Source organism: Lepisosteus oculatus, chromosome 3 (assembly GCF_040954835.1).
Source record: "Lepisosteus oculatus isolate fLepOcu1 chromosome 3, fLepOcu1.hap2, whole genome shotgun sequence".
NCBI classification, from domain to species: Eukaryota; Metazoa; Chordata; class Actinopteri; order Semionotiformes; family Lepisosteidae; genus Lepisosteus; species Lepisosteus oculatus.
Genome location: NC_090698.1, coordinates 37,189,385 through 37,206,943, shown reverse-complemented (window position 1 = coordinate 37,206,943; position 17,559 = coordinate 37,189,385). Strand labels below are relative to the sequence as shown.

The window sequence follows — 17,559 nt, the reverse complement described above, 5'->3', positions numbered from 1 at the left end:
TGTGCCCATTGTGAATTCTCTCCGACAGTACTGGAATGTGTTCTCACCACTTTAACTGAGGAAAATATTTCAATACTACTTTAAATGTTGCGCCAATAAAAAGACAAATGGCAGAATTTGCACTACAAATATGTACTGGAATGTTTACTAATAATGTCTTTTTTTTTGCCTGTTGAAAAAATGTGTGTTAATGTAAATACATAATATGAAATGCTATAGGTTTGCCACTGCATGTTAGATTGAGGGTACTCTGTCTAAGTTAGGTCCACCCAACTGCAGCAGTGTTCAGCTAGCAATATCCCACTATGGAGGGTATAACAGTGAAAGATGCACCTTGTGACAGGTTTTTTACAACTTACAACTATAGGGAGTTAGTGATTTGATGAACTACAACTGTGGGCTGTGTTACTTATACAGCCTGCCTACTCCTCTGCAGATGAGGAATTGCAGTCTTTCTTCTGTGCAGATCATGGGGAGAGACTGAAGATCTATTTTTCCTCTGTGATATGTTGGTGGAAGATTCTACCATCCCACTATGAGTGTGGTAAGAGTGAGCAGTGGTATGGTTGTGAGTGTATTTGAGGGCGTCACCTGGCACATGCAGGAGCACAGCACAAGGTCTGATCAGTGCTGTGCTATCGAGATGTGTAGGCATGTATGAGTCATGGGTTGTCTATGGGTGTGGCACCTGAGAGGCTGCTGGTCTGTGAGTGCCATGGAGGTGGCAATTTAAAGCTGAAAAAAATCCACACCATCTCTTTGTGCTTTGTGAGAGATACTGGTGACTGCAGACATGTATCCGACAGGAGGCTGGTAGCTGCATTATGCCGATGATGTGGCAGGGCTAGATATCAGGGTGCTCTGGTCATTGCCTACCCATGTAAGTGAATAGTGTGCAGGGAGACAGCAGGCTGAGCAGGCTGCAGTCATCTTCGGAAGGGGAAAAACTTTAAGATTTAGGAGCTCAGAGGTTTTCTGTCCACGTGCACATAATGACAAACTGAGGTTCTGGAGGTGTTCCAATTGAACATGGCTATCAGACTGGAAAGTCTCTCAGTTACCTCTCATGACCAAACAAATGAAAGCAAGTAAAGAGCAGAGAACAATTGTGAGGCTAGAAGATTGTGTATGTGAAAAGTGGTGCTGGGTCTATCGGGCAGCTGGAACTCTGCAAAATTAGTATGGAGTATGCATGCGGTGGCAACTGGTCCTTAAGGGCCACCCACATCTTTATCAGAAGACAACTGGGGTTGTCTGTCCATTCCTGGCTTTCTGACAGCACAGTGTGTCTGATACAGTTTAGTGACACAGGACTGAGGTGTCGGCAGCTGTGAAGTGTGTGAAGCACAGGCTGGATGGATAAAAGGGAAGTGGCTCGCACCTGCAAGTTTGACTGTATGAGAAGCCTGTGCTGAGGAAGCAGAAAGCAAAAGGTGGAACTATCGTATAAGGAACCCTGTCTCTGCACCAGAAGAGGAGCAGAGATTGCCTGTCTACTTGACTCTTTGTAAGCACAGTGTGCCTGAGAGGTAAACTGGCTGAACATGGTTCCGAGGTGAGCTAGTTGAATGGTGCACTTTAGAGAAATAGTAAGTGAAAAGTATTAGAGTGTACTGAAGCTTATTAGCATCACAGAGAAAACATATTTTTCTGCATTGAAACGAGAGAGCATTGTGTTTAAATTAGAAACTTTTTACATTTAAATGAGATGACATTGCATTAAAACATGATAATTTTTGCATTTCTACAAAATAACATACCTCTTACAATGTTAAATGCGGATATTCGTGAATAGTATTGCCTACTATATTAATATTATCTTGTTTTTTTTCTCATCCTAAATTCACAAGCTCCCTGAATTTTAACATGTAAATTCTATATTTATATTTATTTGTATTGTATATATTTATTTAGAAAATCTAAATTTCTAAACTGTTTATAAAGTAATTTCTTTCTTACTTAATAAAGGCTGTGTGCATGCTACCTAATTCATATACCCATATAATTAATATAACCAGATGCACATAACCATGGCCATAGACCCAGTAGAGTATGACAGGAACCCTGGACTTTGCAGAAATGTTTCACAATCCATTATTAATAATGTACCACAAAACCAAAGCTCCGGGGTTGGGGGATGGGGAACAACACACATATGCATTACTATTGCAAAACTATTACAATTCGACTGTGCAAAAAAACTTCCTTAACGTGTCGTAATAAAACTGGACTAACAGACTAAAGCATTAATGGAGTTTTTCCATCAACATATCCATATATTTTTACATTTTATTTATATCTAGCTTTCTTTGCCCTTCTATATCCATTGCTTTTTGTTGTGGTTATCTTGGTGGATTAATAATGTCCATTTCATCATACTACTTTTGGATTTCTGTCATATGGTGGTCAGCACACCAAATAACATCTTACCAAAAAAAAAAAAACAGAAACTGAAACTGAAACTGAAACTGTTGTGTGATTTGTTTTGTATTAAAAGAAAAACAACAGAGTGAGACTATAGGATAGCCTAAGCTCTCTGGTATCTAGTCTGTTAGCAGTTCCACTGATCAGTTCCAATGATTGCATTGCTCTTCTTGCACTGAGTCTAAGCAATTTGTATTTAAGTGACAGCATTCTGGACAACCACACAAATCTGCAAATTGCTTCTAATAGATCATGTTTACTTTCACCTCCAACATACCTACTGGACCATTCCCATGACATGTTTAATTTATTCATTTATTTTAATTAATAGATATTACCTTGGTATCATGGATTAATCACTTTTATGTAGTAATCATAGTTTATCTAAAATAATACACTTTACATACTGTATTGTGACTTGCACTAACTGTGGATTTGATTCATTTTAGAAAATGTAATAGCAAACAATTCAGAATTAATAAGGAGCTGGATGTGTGTAATGTAATACAGTATGTCCCCTGTGTAACAAATTTATAACATTCATTTTAGATGCATTCAGTATAGATTCATTTTGTAAAAAAATTAAGTAACCAGATTCAATAAGAGATAAAAACATGAAAGATAAACATAAAGCATAATTCTGTTCCTATATTATACAAAAATAGGTGCTACATTACAAAGAAAAATTTCTAAAATTTCTAAAAAGAATACAGAAGAACTGAGAGAATAGACTGAAAGATTGTAAAAACATGTCATTAGAGTGCAGTGTTTTTCAGCATTATTGTGGAATGCCCCATAAATACCAACCACAGTCAGAAGGACAATGTCACTGCAAGGACTATTCAGAAACTGCAGGCACTGAAACTATTTTAAGTTGAACAAATACGAATCCATGAAAATGTAATACATCTTATTTGTTATAATAGTGCCTGCCATGCAGTTGAACTGTATGTTGATATCTAATTAGGATAAGCACTCCTGATGTATTGATTTTGTTTGTGATTTTTGTCACAGATTAATAATAAAAAAATCTCCACAGATAAAAAAAAAATTGGTTTGAAGAAGAAAACCTTATGGTAAAAATATAACTTATTGAAATTTAATATGAGCACATTGTACTGACTGAAATCTGGTCTAAAATATGCCTACTGTATAGCTATCTCCTGAAAACATGCATGGTTAACAAATTGTATAAAAAATACATTATTTTCTGTAACTTTGTTAACCTAAAGATTGCTTTTTTATAGGCTTCATCTCCTGAGCACCAGATTTACAATTTACACATCACCATGTGGTTAGCGATGAATTTGTTCTAAGATTCAAAATAATATTGCCTTCTCAAGAGAAAAGTAAATTAAATAAACAAAACATCACAATTCACCATTCCCATGTACCAGTTCATAAATAAAAGATGTTGATTAAGTAATATTCAAACATAAACTGTAATGTTTAGTCTTTAATAATACAGAAATCCATCATTCTTTAAAGAAAATTGACCATGAGACACTTTTGAAACTTTTCACTCTATTTATATTATACATATTTAAAGACTTACAAAGCCAAAAATGTTCTTTTGGGAAGAAATAAAAATGACTCACATATATCTTCTATCCCCATTCATATGCCTGATTTCAGCTGTTTTGCACATTCACAGATTGCACTGTTACTGAAGATCCAGAAATATTTCTACCAGTTAATCCTAATGGACATACAATAAATGAGAGTTTTGCTTTCTCCTTGTTTTCTGTTAGAGGTACAGTATATGGGAAAACAACAGTAAATCAAAAAGTACAGAATCACATGATTTTCTTTAAACTAAAGCAAGTTTTTTTTTTGCAATAGGCATACATAACCTGTATGGTTTCCAGAATGACACACTATAAGACTTAAAGGTTACATGTGTGTGAATTATATATTTTGACAAAATGTTCTGTTTGAAGAGGATTCAGTAATAAAGTTTAATAGTGGTTCACAGGCCCTGATTATAATGTACAAACCACCAACTTTCTTCCTTATACGAGTAACCGACATCAGACTTTGCTTCCTCGTTCTGGCAGCCCTCCACTTATCTGTCTTGTGGATGGTTCACCTATCAATGTCCTTGTGGGAGCCCCTTGACTTATCTCACTTGTGGGGTTGCCAGACCATCTTGTGCACATGGCCAAGTTTTTACTACTCTCGCAAAGCATGATAAAACAAATTTAAAGCTGCCTCAATCAATAAATCAAAGAGATGAGATGGATGAGGATTGGTATCTGTAGTTAGATGCCCTTTATTGTATTCTTCTTTTGTGGGTATGTTATCAAACAATAAAAAATACTCTTTAGTGAACAACTAGAAGGACCTCTTCCTAAACTCCTAAACTATTACAGTCTTCAGTGAATGATATTGCAAAATGTCTTTTTCTTGTAAATTACCTGCACATTACTTATGATTTAATTTTTTTAAGTGTGTAGCAGCTCGTCAAATAAAGACTAAATACATTAAACTGCAGAAAAATGTACTCATAAAAAAATCTTTATGTAATAAATCTTTCCTTAAAATACTAAAAGAAAATGCTGAAAATTGCAGCACTTGGTTAAGAGATTGTCTGACCGATATGGCTGTTATAAACTGTTTCCTGTCAGCGTTAAAAAGCAATACTAAATTACATTCTCTAAGTATGCTCACGGGTACCCAAGCCACAGACTTTTTTTCGTTTACAAACTCTCATCAATATTTTATAAAGTGGAGGTTACATGACACTTTACAAATACGGCCTGTTATCATTATAGGTTTTAAAAAAAGTAATAAGGACAACATTTTTTTGAAGAGTTAGTAGTTCAGTAGCTGCCATTTATTCATTTTCTATTTAGAAGAATTACGTGTTTAATGTAATCATATTTCACAGATCTTTTTATTTAATATTAAATATCGACTCACTGCTAAGTTTACTATATTTAATGGAAAATGGAGTACTTACTCGGTGATTTAAAACTCCTTGGTACTTTTGTAGTTTTGTTTACAAACCAATCAGAATGATTATAAATGAAGCACTGTCAAACGCTATCATACGCGACTGGTTGGGTCTTTTTTAATGCACTAGATTGTTGCGCCACCTAGTGCGACTTGCGTGTGCAAGAATCAGATACATCATTTGCTAATTATAGTGTTTTTAAATGTCAAAAACATGTCAATGAGTCAAAGTGTATAACAATTAACTTTTATATTAAAACAGGCAGAATTTCTTTATAGCGAGGTACAGAAAACACATTTCAATTTTTGATGCATAATGAAAGTTAAAGTTTTCTTTGAACTCGAGTGAGGGAAACACCCGTACAATCAACTGAATTCGACCCAATGTGTTAAGTTTAATTGGGGAGCTACTGTACCTTTCTCGCCCAATATTTACATGAAATAAACATAAAAATGTTACCTCTAAATAATATAAATCCAAAGATGTGATCTGTGAGTCAAGGAAGTCCTCATAAGTGTGAAACTCTGTTACAATGTTGTCGAGTGCTGCAGCTGCGTTGTCCTCCATCATGTTTGTAAACGTCTCATTCCCATAGCAACAGCAGTCACTTCCTGTCCCTGTGACAGAACAAAGGCGCTGTCGAGTGTAAGGCAGGCACAGTGGGTCAATTACAACGAACTGAGAGTAGTAAGAAGGGATAAAACCGTGGTTTAGCTTCGTACTAAACTAGCACGCTATGTAAATAACATTTAGCAAGAATTATGATGAATTTAGGCCCCAGCTGTGCACTAATAATGTCCAAAATTAGTAACAGATGATTCCCTCTAGAGGTTAATGAAGGCTTTTAGTGTCATTCTATGTGTAATAGTGGATCACGCAAGTGAAACTCCAGACATTACTACCGGCTTATTATTACGAAAATAAAATTGTCAGTACCTAATGAATTAAAGCACGTTCATATATGGTAATATTCTACAAAATGTTAAATATTAAATACTAAACAGTTTTTTATGACTACTCTTACAGCTCCACTGTATAAATATAAATATATTTATAATATATATTTTTTTAATTTTTCACTTTTACAGTCTTCTTTTCCTACAGTATGAGTTTTCAGAAAACATGATTATACCGGTGTCAAATAAGAATGCTTCCACCTGTTTTAATTATTACAGACCAGTAGCACTTACATCTACCATAAAAAATGCTTTGAAAGGCTAGTCATAAGGCATATTAACACAATGGTACCTGAGTTTACCATGGTACCTGACTCCCTGTAGTTTACATACCGGCTTAACAGGTCCACTGATGACACAATTTCCCTGGCTCTAATCTAGTCAGCAAGTTTAATGATTTGGGTATGAGCTGGATTCTGGATTCCTTGACTGGCAGACCACAGACTGTGAGGATCAATGAAAGATTTCTTCCACACTGACCATCAATATAGGTGCTTCTCAGGGATGTGTACTTAGCCCCCTGCTGTTTTCCTTTTTTACCAATGATTGTGTGGTCAGATACAGCTCCATCTCCATCTACAAGTATGCTGATGACACTACCATCATTCACCAGTAATGATGAGACGGCCTACAGAGATGAGGACAGAAAACTGGTGGAGTGGTGCCTTGACAACAATCTCTCCCTCAACTTCAGCAAAACCAAAGAGCTGGTAATCAGTTTTAGAAAGCAGGGTGGAGACCACATACAGTACCTCTTCACATAAATGTGGTGGCTGTAGAGATGGTTAGAAGATTCAAGCTCCTGGGTTCCTTCATTATTGTCCCGGCATGTAACTGGAGCTACAAAGACAGTGCTGTCGTGCCTTTACTTCCTCATACAGTTGAATAAAATTGGTCTATCTTCAATTATCCTTACTACATTTCACAGATAGCCATTGAGAGTGTGCTCACCTGGTATTACAGTATGGTTTCGGAGCAGCTCCTTGTCTGACTTGAAATGAATTACAGTGGGTGATCAGGTTGGCCCAGTACATTTTTGGAGTACAGCTCACTTCTGTTGTGGACATTTTTACAACTCACTAAGCATAAGAATCATCCTGGTTTCTCACATTTTTTCTCCCCTTCCCTCTAGTAAGCATTATAGGAGTGTAAAAGTGCATACCTCCAGATTCAGAGACTGGTGTCAGATTACTGAACTCTACCCCTAACACTGACTCACACTGATGTGTTTTTTTCTTCTCACACTGCTTGTCTGACTTGTATTTAAGTTGTTATTTAACTTTCTTGTTTTGCTGCTGCTGTTTTGTGTTTATGTTATGTTAATGCAATGTATCAGAGCATATATGCAAATAAGCATTTCATTGCACTTGTGCATATAACAAGAAAAAATAACTAAAAAACATCATATTGATATACACAATCTAGCACATTGAAAAAAACTTTTAGGAATATATTATAAGATTTGGCAGTAACGATTTTGACTTTCTTTTATTTTGGTAAGGCAGTGTCATCATTCCAACAATTCTAAACATAAATTTAAAATTAATATCAGATGAAGCACAATGAATAAAACAAGAAAGTACACAAGCCTTTTTGTTGCTGCTGTTGATCATCCTAATGGAAGCCTGGTCAAAAAAATGATCAGTCATAAATGTGTACATGTTTGTGAAGTGTAGAAAAGAAGAGCAGGATAAGTGATTTCAAAACAGAGGTAATAAAGGTAATGATGTATAATATGTGTAATGTAAAAATTTGAATTGAATTTGGTTTTGAGTCTGTCAGATCCGCACAACTATAGAACCATAGACATATTATATTTTCAAGATAGAGATGTAGACTATTTGAGGTGTTTTTAGTAGATATTAACAGATTCATGTCTTTTGAAATTGTACACATGCCACATGGGTTGCCTGGGTAAAAAAAATTGGTCTGCCTGGACAAACAAAATTATGAAAGAAAATGTACAATACAAAAGACTATTCATTGATTATACATTATCAGAATTAAAACGCATTGTTTTCCTTGTGTTTCTCCTGTATTTAATTTAATAGGGGTATTGTGAACTGGACCTATAGTCCCTTCAGATTGCAATCATTCTTCTAGTGACAGCAGCAGGAGCAGAGAGGAGCTTTTCAGGGTTCAAGTCGATTAAAACATACCTGAGGTGGAAAATCTAGGCAAATTGATTGAACATTTCCCATCTGCTCAGCCTTACTGACCTCACCTCCCTTGTTAATGAATGCTCTTGTTTTTTATTTCTTAATTTCATATTTATTTCTGCAATTCCTTTCCAAAATCATTAATTAGTAAGTCATGATTTCCTAAAATATGATAGTAACACAGATCCTGTTCATCATTACTTATTGTTATGAATGCTCCTTTTTATTACTTTGAATGTTAAAATAAGACATCTTTGTAAAATGCATGCCTCTTGTGCTTGTTTATAAGTTATTGTTTATGTGTTTTTCAAGCTGGTTAATAAATGTTTTCTGTTTATATAATTAATTTATTTTTTTATTCTATATAGTAAAATAAGATGATGTTGGGAGCTGATAATACAGTAATAGTGCAATTTGTTATTTGGAGGGGTCTCTTTCCTAGGTCATGCCTAGAACCCCCAAAAAGCTACTGTAGGTCTGGTTCTGCTTGTGGGCACAGGTTCTGCAGTTTTAATTTTGCCTGAGCACCTCTACCAACAGTATTTCAATAATTATAATTTTCCCTGCATAATTATAATAATATCACAAGGAATGTATCACAAGGATTTATTCAAAGAAAATGTTTAATGTTATAAACTGTTTATCTGCACCTGCAACACTCTGGGACAAAAGTTCAAAAACTGAGTTTTACATTCTGAAAAAAATAAATGCCGGAATTTGAGTTGTGCCTTGTGATTGCTTTCCACCTACAAATCTCAGGAGAACAAGTCCTCTAAAATGATCCACATTCTTGTGTTATAAATGCATTCTGCTGACACCCAGCCCACAGGACGTAAACAGGACAGTAATATTTTAGCAGAATTTGTCACTGTCATGTGACACAACATCAAAGTACATGTAGATGGTTACCTATCTGAGTCCACAGCTCAGCTCTCTCCAGAATGAAAGCAAACAACTGGAGTAGAATAGAAAATTGATTAAAAAAGTACATTAAATTAAATTTGTCTAAATGGGTCTCTCCAATATTTGTCACCATAACTATTGATAAATTCATATGTGCTGATGAACCGAATTAGGCTGTTGTGACTGATAGTTGCCTCTTGCCTTTCATTGAAGACATACTGTCACAATGACTTTCTTTCATAATGTTTTCAATTCTTAACCTCAGAAGTGCTTACTGGCAGGGGAAGTGTTACCTAGGTAACCACAGCCGAGCTGAGTAGGAGTAATAATTAGATACAGCTGTGGGGGAGATATACTGTAAGAGAAATCAAAGTACTTCCCTAAGAGAAGACAAAGCCCATAATTGATCTAGCTGCAGACGAGGACTGACACAAGATTGGGTCTCTCATATATTAGGGGTAGAGCTGTGGCTCTATGGCTAAGGATCTGCGCCTGTGGCTGGAATCCTACTCCGTTGGGCTTCTGAGCAAGGCCCCTGCTCCAGGCGCAATGTACAAAGGATTACCCTGCGCTCTGATCCCAAGCTTCTCTCTCCCTATTTGTGTATCTATGTGTCTCTTGGAGAGCAAGCTGGGGTATGCAAAAAAGACAAATTCCTAATGCAAGAAATTGTATATGGCTAATAAAGTGATCTTATCGTATATATATATACACTATATATGTTGAGGCTAGGCAGTAAGAGGTTCCTTGCTAAAGCAGTGAGATCAGCTGGAGTGAGACACTGCTGTTTGGCCTTTGGGTAGGGCAAGTCTGCGCTATGTGAGAGCATACTAATAGTTGTAGCTCTGAGCCCCAATAAGGAGGCAGAACAAGGGAATAATAGACCAGAAAGAGCATCAGTTCTGGTGAGGACTGTGAAATTTTCGAAAGAGTAAGAACTACAGATTTAAAGGGATGGCAACCTGTTTGAGGTGAAGAACTGGCCTGGTCAGGGAGTCCAAGAGAGAGAAGTATTGTGTTAGTTGTTGTGTTAGGACAAGACAGAGAGTAGGATACTGTAAATCAGAGGAGCCCTCACTCTGGAGGACATTGTAGCATTGAGTGATAGAAAGGGCTCATCTAGCTGCTGACCTAGAGAAAATATTGTAGAGTATGAGAGTGAGAAAGGAGTGAGGTAAGCTCCTAGTAATGGAAGTTAGCGTTGGGGGCCAGGCACAGGAGAAGGGGTGCCAGGGACATGAGAGAAAAGCATCGCAGAGGTTGCAAGAGTATATGTTAAGTCTCAGCATGAGAGAAATATGCTGAAGACATTGAGAGTTAGAAAGATTCTAAGCTTGAGAGTGAGATGCAGGAGACCCAGTTCTGAGTGGAGAGTGTGAGATGGTGTCAAGAGGGGATGTCAGTGGCCGGACCAGTCCTGGAAGTCCAAGGGTTGACTGGTGGTGAAAGAAACCAGTAGCCGTCATAGACAGGAAGCAGGAGGTTCTAACAATGAGAGTGAGTCACTGTGGAGTGAGGAGGATGTGTAATAGAGTAAAGGATTAAGGAGGCTCCTTGAGTGAGTCATCTGGGAGCAGGTGGCTACAGAAGAGAAAGCGTGTCATCGAGGTGCAGGAAAAGCGAAGAAAGAATAGCAGCCTCAGTCGTTGCCATGTCAGCCTGCTGGTAATGAAGACAGTAGAACAGGTCTGGCCAAATGGGATTGACCGAGTCAAGGACCTTTCTCTGCTACTGCTCGGAAGGAATAGGGAGTGAATGTGTGAATTAAAGGTGAAACTTGTTAAGTCCATTGCCTGTGGTTTCCCTGACTCAATGAGCTTCACCTTTAACTCTCACTTTCACTCCCTATTCCTTCCAAGGAGGGACCTGGAAATTATCTCGGGGAAGATCCAAGAGCACAGGGTCATGTGCAGATTGGAGACTCTGAGGCCCATGAGCAAAAGGCAAAGAAGTCTCAATATGTGTGCACCACGTTTCCAGGCTTAGCTGTCCTGTTTGGTATTTAGAGACAGAAGATGTCCAGTAGTTAATATTTTTGCCTCATAGCACTGGGTCCTTGGGTTAAATTCCAGACCTAGGATGCCTTCTGCAAGGAGTTTTTACGTTCTTCCCATGTTTAAGTGTGTTTTTACCAGGTTTTTACCTTCAAATTTCTTCCCACAAGCCAAAGACATACTGGTACTTTAATTGGCTTCTGTGAAAATTGGCCCTAGGTGTGAGTGTGTGTGTCTGTCCAAAATACTGATACTGTATATGTAGCCTTATTGCATATAAAGTAGGTCTAAACTAAAAAATACTACCAAATTATGAATGCCACTACTGTTCGATGAAGCTGATGATATAAGTGTAGCAGAAACCGAGTGATTCTTTTATTATCCATTTTCCATGGATTTCCATTTCCATTTTCTATTTTCCATGTCCCTTTATTCAATAACTTTAACAGGTCATAGACATGCTGTGATGTATAACAGGGTTTCTTATTGTTTACCTTCATGGTAACCATAGAGCTGAGAGTTCTGTGAAGGATGATTTTTTAGCTGAATTTAGTTTTATTTTTCTTAAATTGATGAAGAGATGTTTTTCATTTGCACTGCTATGAGGAATTGCTAGCACTATACATGCCAGATGAGAGGGATGAAAGAATTGAAGTATTGTTGATCCTGGGACAAAGTCCATGCAATGTATACCTGTGGTGCTGCCATCTTCAATTCATAGCTTAATTTCTATGTAGTTTGTGCACAGACTTACTATATAACAGTAGATTGTGTTGAGTTTTTGTGTCACAAATTGCACATTGTCAAAGTCATTCAAGGGAATAATAACTTGTCATCTAGATAGAAAGTGTTTTTTCTGATATTTGACACCTGTCTGGTAAAAGGAAACAACAGTTCTGTTGAACATGTTGAAATCTGTTTCAGCTGCATCACTGTTTTGCGGAAGAGCTGTGATTGTACTCAAATTGCACAAATTGCTTTGCTTTACTTTGGTGCAGTCTACATCACTTTTACTGTTGTTCTGTAATTCCAGAAGGTGATCAAATGTCTGTATCAGAATTTGTGATATCGTTACCATCTGACAGTGCATGACATGGATATACTGTAATGTTCTTCATGTTAAAAATAAGTTGAATTTCATAAAAGAAAGCAAAACAGACTGAAAAAAATGCATATACCTCCATTATAGCATTTCCAAAATACCTCAGTCTCCAGAATTGTGAATTTTAATTGTCAGGGTCCCCTGATGCAAAATACTGTAGCTTTTTGGCACAGGCACTGTTTAAAAATTAACTCAATGGCAATTTGAAAACTATCCCACTGTTTGGAGATGTGTTTGAGCATGGTTCTGTACTCTACATCAGAAAAATCACAGTAGTTAAAGTTACATTTTCTCTTAGTTGAACTATTGAATTATAAGAATGTTAATAGAAAGTCAATTGACAGGGAGATACTCATCATCAAACCCAAGATATTTGCTAAATGCTTTGCCTCCCTTCTTGGTAGCATTGTGCAGAATATGGTAAGGGTGTCTGACAACATAGACAATTACTCCAAGGAACAGTGTATAATTTTAAGCATATCATTAACTATTTTAAAGCATGTCTGCTTCTCCCACACTAGTAGAACCCATGTTAAAAAAACTCAGGTGTTTAGTGACACTTTACATGAAGAATTCTAACAGTCACCGGGATTCATTTTCTTGAGACCAGAGTTGTTGCTTCCATAGAAACACAGTGCAATACACTCCTTTTGTTGTTTTGTATTTCTGCACTCCTTCAAACACTTTGGTGTAACTCAAAGCATACTTGAAAGGCCTAATAAAATAATGTCTTCTTTTTGGTTAAACTAAGAAATGTAACATAAGGTCTAAACCAATTCCATGTTTTTTTTCTCAGTCTACTGAAAAGAAATTATGTGATAGCTACATGTAATTTTCTTTTTTTCACAGATGAACTGTTATTGGTTTGTGCCAGAGTACTATCCACACTAAGTACTTAGTAAGCACACTAACTACAGCACTGGCACCTCCCCATGATAATCTTTGTTAGCTTCATGAATACACAGAAGTGAAGTTCAGGAAAAATAACAATGACAAGTCAATTTTACATAGCTGTTCATAATCACAATCATAATAAGAATAAGCTATATATTTCAAACACAATTGTTCCTCCTTGCATTCATCTCAAGCATCCCTCCTCCATCCTATCTCTACATTGCAGGTACCCCTAGGTTAAATCCTCTCTGAATGGGGTTAAGCCTCATCATTCTTTGGTCAGGAGACTACCCATTAAACAAGCAAGTTAAACTAAACCTGTATCCCACTAAATAAGTCAAAGATTCACAAAACATTTAAATCTTGGATGTTGTTGTTCCTAATGAACTGAAAAGTAGAATTCAATAACTTAACAGTCTTTTAGTTTTCTGAGCTGCAGATGAGATGTGCAAGTGTATTTCAGGATGGGATTGATATAGACACATGATCAATACATGATATGGATTTTGCATTCCAATGTTGCATGCTCAAACCTTCATCAACACCTTGCCTCAGAAACAAAGCAAAGATTGTTTGAGAAGACTGTATTGTGTGCTTTTAAAAGCTTACTTATACAATATGAAGTTCAAGTAGGAAGCTGAGGAATAGGCAAAGGTTTATTCATGCTGAAAGGAAAAGAAAAGAGATACAACGTTTTAGTTGTGGAGCCTTTTTCAGGTGACACCTGGAATAAACTTTTACCTGTCCTAATGCTATAAGTTTAAATCTAGTTTGAACAAAAAAATGCTTTAATTGTATTGCATACATCTGTTTGTACCTTTTTTTTAAACCAGAATTGTGTATTACTCAGATCTTATGTAAATAATTAAACCCAGAAGACTGAATTCTACATTTCAAGGATACCTGTTGCATTTTGTGCTTGTGAATATCACATTAGCCCCTAACGCATGAGTCCAAGGTCTCTGCTCACCAATCTTCTACAAAGGCAGAAAATATCTACCTGTATACATTAAGTATTAGTTAGCTAATACTATTGGTCACTAGATGGCAGAATTGATTTTCAAAACATTTAACTGCCTCCTGGATGAGAAATAAAAGAAGGTTCTTGTTCAGAACTGTTGCCCTTTCCTTTATTAAGAGAACCCCTAGACACAACAGAAAGGCAAATGGATTTATAATAGTTCTTTTCTATCAGTATTATCACAGTATTTTATAATTGGTTTGAACAACTTAAATTAAAATGAAGCATCACTATATTAAATCCCATTCATTTTGTGGCTCAGAAAGAAAAAAATAATCACCAAGTAAAGTTAACAGAGAATTCCTGCACTCATTTTATTGACTTCGTTAGACTAGCTACTTTCGGCATTTATGACTTGAAATACCCTTTTATTTTACCACTTTTAAAATAGATCTTGTGAAATTGAACTAAATCCCTTCAATTTATGTAGTATTTCAGTGCCACAGTATAGAATAACATTTGTCACTGAAAGGATTGTTTAGGTCAGTGGTGAGACTTTTTCAAAAGCGGCAACTGATGTTCAGATAACCAGCTGTCAGAAAACACAAAAGGCTGAGCATGAGAAAAGGACATTGAATTAATAGAGGATAGTTTCTTCTTAGTTTGTCATTTCTCATGGATCAGATAAAATTGCTTCTCAGATTGCCAGAGTAGTTTAGCCTTTATGAACTTACAGTATACTGTTGTTTGACTAAGGTACAGGTAAGGAAAAACACTACTTTCTTGTAGAATCATCTACAAATTATACTTTTTAAATTAATGTATTTTCTGATTTTAATAACCTGTCATTAATACTGATGTGCAGAGCAATAAAAGATCCTTCTAGCTTAACATACAGTATCCATTTAACAGTTTGATTCAGAGATTGTATCAAAACATAGGAAGAGGAATTTAGGGATCTTCAGATAAACTGGAGGCACAAGGAGATTAGCAGGTTTGTAAGTTATTGTGGGATATTGAGTTAAAAAGAGAATTTGATCATATGTTTTTCAGCAATTCCACAAACTACCATTCAGAAAATATTTAGACTTTGTAAATACAGAAAAAGGATTAAATGAATGTGCAATTTTAACATACTAATGTGGCACTGTGAAGATTTTTCTACTGTACATCTTTTTTATATGTTGAAGAGCTTTAATGGTCATCCTGCCTTTTAGCTTGGCCTTGGTTTGATTGACCAATAATCGTCAATCCCTACCTTTATGACAACAGCTACAAGGTTTTGCCTATCTTTTGCCCTGCTTTGTTGTCATTGTAATTATACTGTATACTGTATCTATTTTTACAGAACAAAAATGAAAAACAGTCAAATAATACAAGTATACACAGTTATAAAGAGTAGTTCTAAATAACAAAATTGCCTAATTGTGATCAGCAATTACACTGTAACTCAAAAGGCTATTTTCAATTATTAAACAAAAAATGTAGCAGGTTTCTGGTAATTTGATCTTTGTTTCTTATCAGATTGCAGATTTAATTTGATATACTGTGATATACAGTATACTGTATATATATTTGATGTAAGACTACACACTGTTATTGAAATTTCAGCTTTTTTTGATGTAAAGGCTGAAATCAAGACAAATTATGTCCAACTTTTTTTCCATCTTGAATAAATCTTGCAACCAACAACATTACAGTGAAAAACAAATGGATCATTTTTAGGAAAAATAATCAACTTTCAATGCCTTGGTTGCATAAGTGCACTCACCCTTTAACTAATAATTCATTGCACTTTTTTCTATGATTACAGGAGTAAGTCTGGATAGGTCTCTATCAACTTAACACACCTGGATTTTGCAATTTTATCCCACTGTTCTCTGCAGAAGAGTTTAAGTTCATTCAAACTATGAGGGAATCTTCTGTGCACAGCCCTCTTTAGGTCAGTCCACAGGTTTTCTATAGGATTTAGGTCCAGGCTCTGACTGAGCCATTCCAGGACATTGATCTTCCTTTTTTAAGCCATTCCTTGATTGAGTTGGCTGCATGCTTCGGATTGTTGTCGTGTTGAAAGCTGAAATTCTTCTTCATCTTTCTGGCAGAGGGATTTTGCGCCAAAATATCTTTATGTTTGGAGCTATATATTTTCCCCTCTATCCTAACCAGACCCCTGTCCCCGCTGGAGAGAAGCAGCCCGATATCATGATGCTGCTACCATGCTTGACAGAAGGTACTGTGTTCCTTGGGTGATAAGCTGTGTTGGCTTTGTGCCAAACATATTTTTTTTAAATTAAGGCCAAAACATTCTATCTTGGTCGCATCAGACCATCAGATATTTTTCCACATGGGTTTGGTAGATTGAATGTGTCTTCTTGAAAACATTTTATGGGCTTTGATGTTCTTTTTTGTGAGAAATGGCTTCCGTCTTGCCACCCCACCCACAGAACACACAAAATATGATATGCAGAAACTGGTCAATTACTGCTATAGTTTCCTGCAGCTCCATTGGCCTCTTGGTAGCCTCCCTGATGAGCTTTCTCCTTTCTCTTTTTGGAGGAAACTCTTTGCAATGTTCCGGTGGTGTCATATTTCTCTCTTCTTAAATATGGTCATCATAGTGTTCCATGATATATGTAATGCCTTCAGAATTATTTAATATCCCTTTCCTGATCTGTACCTTTCAACAATAAGATCCCATAGATCTTCTGTTACCTCCTTGTGCAGCATGGTTATCTGTGCACAATGCTAAAAAAACTTCAGGGAAATCCTAACACCTGATTTTATTTAGGGCTAACAAGAATCACTTCAAGTGATGTCAGGTCGAGGCAAATTACCTTTGGACATGATTTGGAATGCGATTGGTTAAATATGAGCACAGTTATACGCAGTTATATCCCCCTTTTGTACACACGTATGCAACCAAGGCAATTACATTTTTTAAAATTATTTTTCCTAAAAATGATCCATTTGTTTTTCACTTAAATATTATTGGTTACAAGATTTAACTGTAAGATCTACTCTTATTGTAAGGCCTACTCACACCTGGATAAGGCTGGCAATACTACAAGGATTATCTTTTTCTCCAGTGCCTTCAATACTATCCAGCCCTTACTTCTAAGGAGGAAGCTGGAAGAGATGCAAGTCGGTGCCTCCATGATCTCATGGATCACTATCTGACAGGCAGACCACAGTCTGTGAAACTTCAGAACT

At 36.4% G+C, this 17,559-nt stretch overlaps 1 protein-coding gene across 1 annotated transcript in view; it reads right to left on the bottom strand.

Moving 5' to 3' along the window:
• The window catches only part of cfap299 (cilia and flagella associated protein 299), a 270,869-nt gene extending 264,903 nt beyond the window's left edge, over positions 1-5,966 (bottom strand). The window contains exon 1 of the mRNA XM_015364114.2: positions 5,840-5,966. Coding sequence (XP_015219600.1) covers positions 5,840-5,950 — 111 coding nt within the window. The 5' untranslated portion in view covers positions 5,951-5,966. The remainder of the gene's footprint in view (positions 1-5,839) is intronic.
• Between the last annotated feature and the right edge of the window lie 11,593 nt (positions 5,967-17,559).